This window comes from Microtus ochrogaster, chromosome 8 (assembly GCF_000317375.1).
Source record: "Microtus ochrogaster isolate Prairie Vole_2 chromosome 8, MicOch1.0, whole genome shotgun sequence".
Taxonomy (NCBI): Eukaryota; Metazoa; Chordata; class Mammalia; order Rodentia; family Cricetidae; genus Microtus; species Microtus ochrogaster.
Genome location: NC_022015.1, coordinates 34,482,522 through 34,486,364, shown reverse-complemented (window position 1 = coordinate 34,486,364; position 3,843 = coordinate 34,482,522). Strand labels below are relative to the sequence as shown.

Genomic DNA, 3,843 nt, shown 5'->3' with positions numbered 1-3,843 from the left:
AGACAGACAGACAGACAGACAGACAGAGACACTAAGCCTCCTGGGGTCCTAGGGCATTGCCTGGGGACTTACTGTGAGAGAGGAACTCGCTGGACTCTGGACTGCCATTGAAGTCTCCACAAAGACCACAAGTCTTGTTGGTGTATTTGGTGTCCAACTCCAACTGAAATTAAGGAGACATCAGACATCTGACCCCACTATAGAAAACCCAGGATGTGAACTATAGACTCTCAAAAAAGGGGTTAAGGGCTCCCAGAGGGGACACAAGCCAAAAGACCCTCCCCATAAGTCAAATGAAGCCATGACTCAAAAGCAAACATCCCACATACACAGGACCTATGTCTGGGGGTGAAGACCCTGAGACTCTGTTGATGTTTGGATGCCTACCTTCATCAGCTGTGTGGCCTATGCCCCCTCTCCTCACCCACCGCCTCATCTCACTGAGAGGCTACACCCATCACCCCCATTTTACCAGAAGGCTCTGCCCACCCCTACCCATCCCCCATCCTCACCAGGAGACTGTCGTCATCATTCCACACGAAGACCAGGCCCAGCCTGGCCACCACCTTCAGGTAGCCGCTGCTGAGCTCAATGAGGACCCCAGACTGACTGAAGGGCAGCTGGGCCCTGTAGAAGAGAGTAGGGATAAGGTACTGGGGGGCAAGGAGACGAGAGAGCCCAGGTGACAAGATCCCTGCAGCCATGTGTGTGACAGAGACAAGGGACCTGGAATGCCCCTGTTAAGGAGCTGAAGGAGTAACCTGAGCATGGGGTGGGGAGTGCCTATTCAGCGTCTCTCCTGAGAGTGGAGTCTCACTAACAACCCCAGTGTCTCCCACAGATCCCCTCACCACGCAGCACCTCCATCCCCCATCCAATACTGCCCCAGACTCACGGGTGGTTATTGACTAATACGGAGCTCATGGTCAGCTCAACAACTAAGCCGTCGAGCTTCATGATGACCCTGCTCAGAGTGGTGGAATTAGACTCTTGGGCACGGCGTAGCTGGACATTGAAATCCTCATAGGCATCCCCACAGTGTGCAGAGAAGACGTAGTTGCAGAGGCCAGGGAAGCGGAAGACCTGGCCATCAAAGGTCTTGTAGTGGAAGTTGCCCCATGTGCTGCACACCCTCCCGGTATGTGCTGGGTTGAGAGCTGCGGACCGAAGCAATGGCAGGCTTTGGAGGCACTGTTCTGGGCCCTGTTATGCCCTCTGTGTTCTACACTGGGTATCTGTTTTCCATGTGCCACTGGGATCGGACAGGATGCTGCCTCCTGTAGATCTAAGATCCCATCTGATGTAGGAAGCCCTGGGACCAGCTCACAGCCACTTTGAATGCCCCCCAACCTTCCCCATGCTTATTGGCAGCCAGGAATCAGGGACCCCTTTCTAAATTAGCTCTTCAGGTCTAAGGGTGAGTACTCCTGCTAAGAGGAGCCACTTTCCCAGATAGACTTTGGGGCTCACCTTGTACCACGGAGACAGTCTTCAGAGGTGGGATGATGGTCACCCCATGGAGTGGGACAGCTGTGGAGACAGAGGCTTGAATCATGGGATGCACACAGTCTTGAGCGAGGTTTTGGGGTCACTGTGGCCCAGAGGAGAGGGCCCAGGGTCAGCAGAAGCAGACTCCCAGGTCTCCAGTCCAGCTTGGGTCCTATTGAGGACCAGGTAGGGCAGGGCCCAGCCTGATGCCTACATATAGCATTCTCTTCTCTCACTGTCCCCTAGGGAACCCCTGGATTTATCAGCCCATAGTGGCCACAGAGCCCAGAAACTTCTGTTTGCACGTGGGAATTTATGTCCTGATTCTCACAAATGCCTGGATCTAGGTCAGTAGTTCAACCTCTCAGGCCCCCCTCCCTTTTTAACCCGTTTGGGGAATGCAAACTGCAAGGAGCTGGCTGGCCCCCAACACCCCACCAGACCCCTTGCGTTGGCATGTGTGGCCAATCCCTCAGCTCCTAGGTCATGTCCCAGATGGTGAATGTAATACTGAAACAGGTTAATCAAACCAAGAGAAATGGCGGTAGGCTCTACGCAGGTGGAACAATGACCTTGTGCTGCAGAGGGCATAGCCTCCCCAGGCAGCCTGACAGACCTTCTGCATCTCTCTCAGAGCCTCAGCCTGGATGCCTGTGATGCCACCAGGGCATGATCAACAGTCATGTACAACAGGGTACACCTCAGCTCCAAGTTCTCACTCCTCAGTGTGCTAGCTGAGGAGCCATTAAGGCAAGAAATCCTGGCGACGCAAGGTCACATTAAGGTAGAGTTGGGAGGGGATATGGCAGGCATAGTGGGGACAAAAGGCTAGGACTTACCATCATGCCCTTGAAGGAGAGAGAAGTCAGAGGGAGGCTCCTGGGCAGATTTCAGAGTGTCCTGATGGGCCTGGCCTGCAAAGAGGAGATGGGCCTGAGCTGAGAAAAGAGCAGGAGCCTCAGACAGCCCAGGCTGCTGACCATCCGTGTACAGATGGAAGGAAGGACATAATTATCACTCATCAATGGCCTGAAGCACAGAATCACCATGATGGCGGGTGAATGACCCACCCCCATACCTACACAAGAGGGTTCGAGCAAAGTTGTGACTGGCCTTCGCCTGAACTAAGTCTTGTTTCCTGGTGCCTGCATCTGTTACGAGGCTGTGCTGGGAGAAACCACACCCCAGGACACCCTGCTGGGCCTACAACATATACAGCCCAAGGTGTCTTGTGAGCTTATGACAGTCCAAAGAGGTTGTGAGCTGGTAAAACTGTCACAACCAGGGCACACGAGAGGGTTGAGAGCCTGCTATGACCAGCTTGGGGGGCTCTTAGACATGCCTTCTGCTCCCCCACATTGGATGCCAACCTCAATCCCTGGCACTTAGAAGTACTTCCTTGCCTCTTAAGTCAGAGACCATTTGAAGTTGTCAGGGCGCCAGCAAGGGATGCCTGGCAGGACACTGGCACAGATAATTTAGCTGCCAGGACCCAGATAAGACTCTGAACTCCACTGCCCACCTGAGTCCAGGGCATGGGGGAAGGAAAATGTCTCTCCAAATGGCCTGGAAAAGCTGGACACTTTGAATCTTACCTGTGTGTTGACTGCAAGTCAGGGCCAGGGCTAGGACCCAGAATGGGACCAGCTTCCTCCGGCTGACACCCATGCTGTGGAGCATGGGAAAACGTCCCCACTGGTAGCCTCTGAGGACAGACTCAAGTCACCAGCTGCCTTTTGTAGTCTGAGAGCTGGCTCGAGCACCAATGGCTTCACGTTGGTGGGCGGGGCAGGCCTATCATTCCCCTCACCCAGGTAAACAGTAGGCACTCAGTCACTTTAGGCTGGTCAGTGGCAGCAGTCAGAGGTGGGTGTGTCTGCAGGTGGAGTCTGGCTTCCCTGAGGTTCCTCCAGGTCTGACCTGTGTAGTCCTCTCCAAGCAGCCTCCCCCGCACCCCAAAAGACCTACCCAGGCCATTCTAACCTATGAGTTCCTGGTACCACAATAGACACATCTTCCAGACTGAGAAAAAGCTGCCTCTGAGACTACCGCAGAGCTGTTCTGGGCAGTCATTCCCTCTTTCCTTGGAGAGGAGCTGTGTGTGTGTGTGTGTGTGTGTGTGTGTGTGTGTGTGTGTGTGAGAGAGAGAGAGAGAGAGAGAGAGAGAGAGAGAGACAGAGAGACAGAGAGACAGAGACAGAGACAGAGACAGAGAGAGACAGAGAACACTTCACATATCACAGGAGTATGGAGCCTCAGAGGAATTACGGATGAGTGAGTGAATCAATGAGCAAATAAGTCAGTGAATGAGTCAATAAATGAGTGAATGAGTGGATTAATCAATGAGCAAAGTAG

The 3,843-nt window shown here is 53.6% G+C and overlaps 1 protein-coding gene across 1 annotated transcript in view; it reads right to left on the bottom strand.

The window, feature by feature from the left end:
- The window catches only part of Muc5ac (mucin 5AC, oligomeric mucus/gel-forming), a 28,840-nt gene extending 25,684 nt beyond the window's left edge, over positions 1–3,156 (bottom strand). The window contains exons 1-6 of the mRNA XM_013347769.1: positions 3,084–3,156; positions 2,328–2,402; positions 1,471–1,530; positions 896–1,157; positions 513–627; positions 73–163 (exon numbers count right to left, since the gene is read on the bottom strand). Of these exons, the coding sequence (XP_013203223.1) occupies positions 73–163; positions 513–627; positions 896–1,157; positions 1,471–1,530; positions 2,328–2,402; positions 3,084–3,156 (676 nt within the window). The remainder of the gene's footprint in view (positions 1–72; positions 164–512; positions 628–895; positions 1,158–1,470; positions 1,531–2,327; positions 2,403–3,083) is intronic.
- Positions 3,157–3,843: the final 687 nt, after the last annotated feature.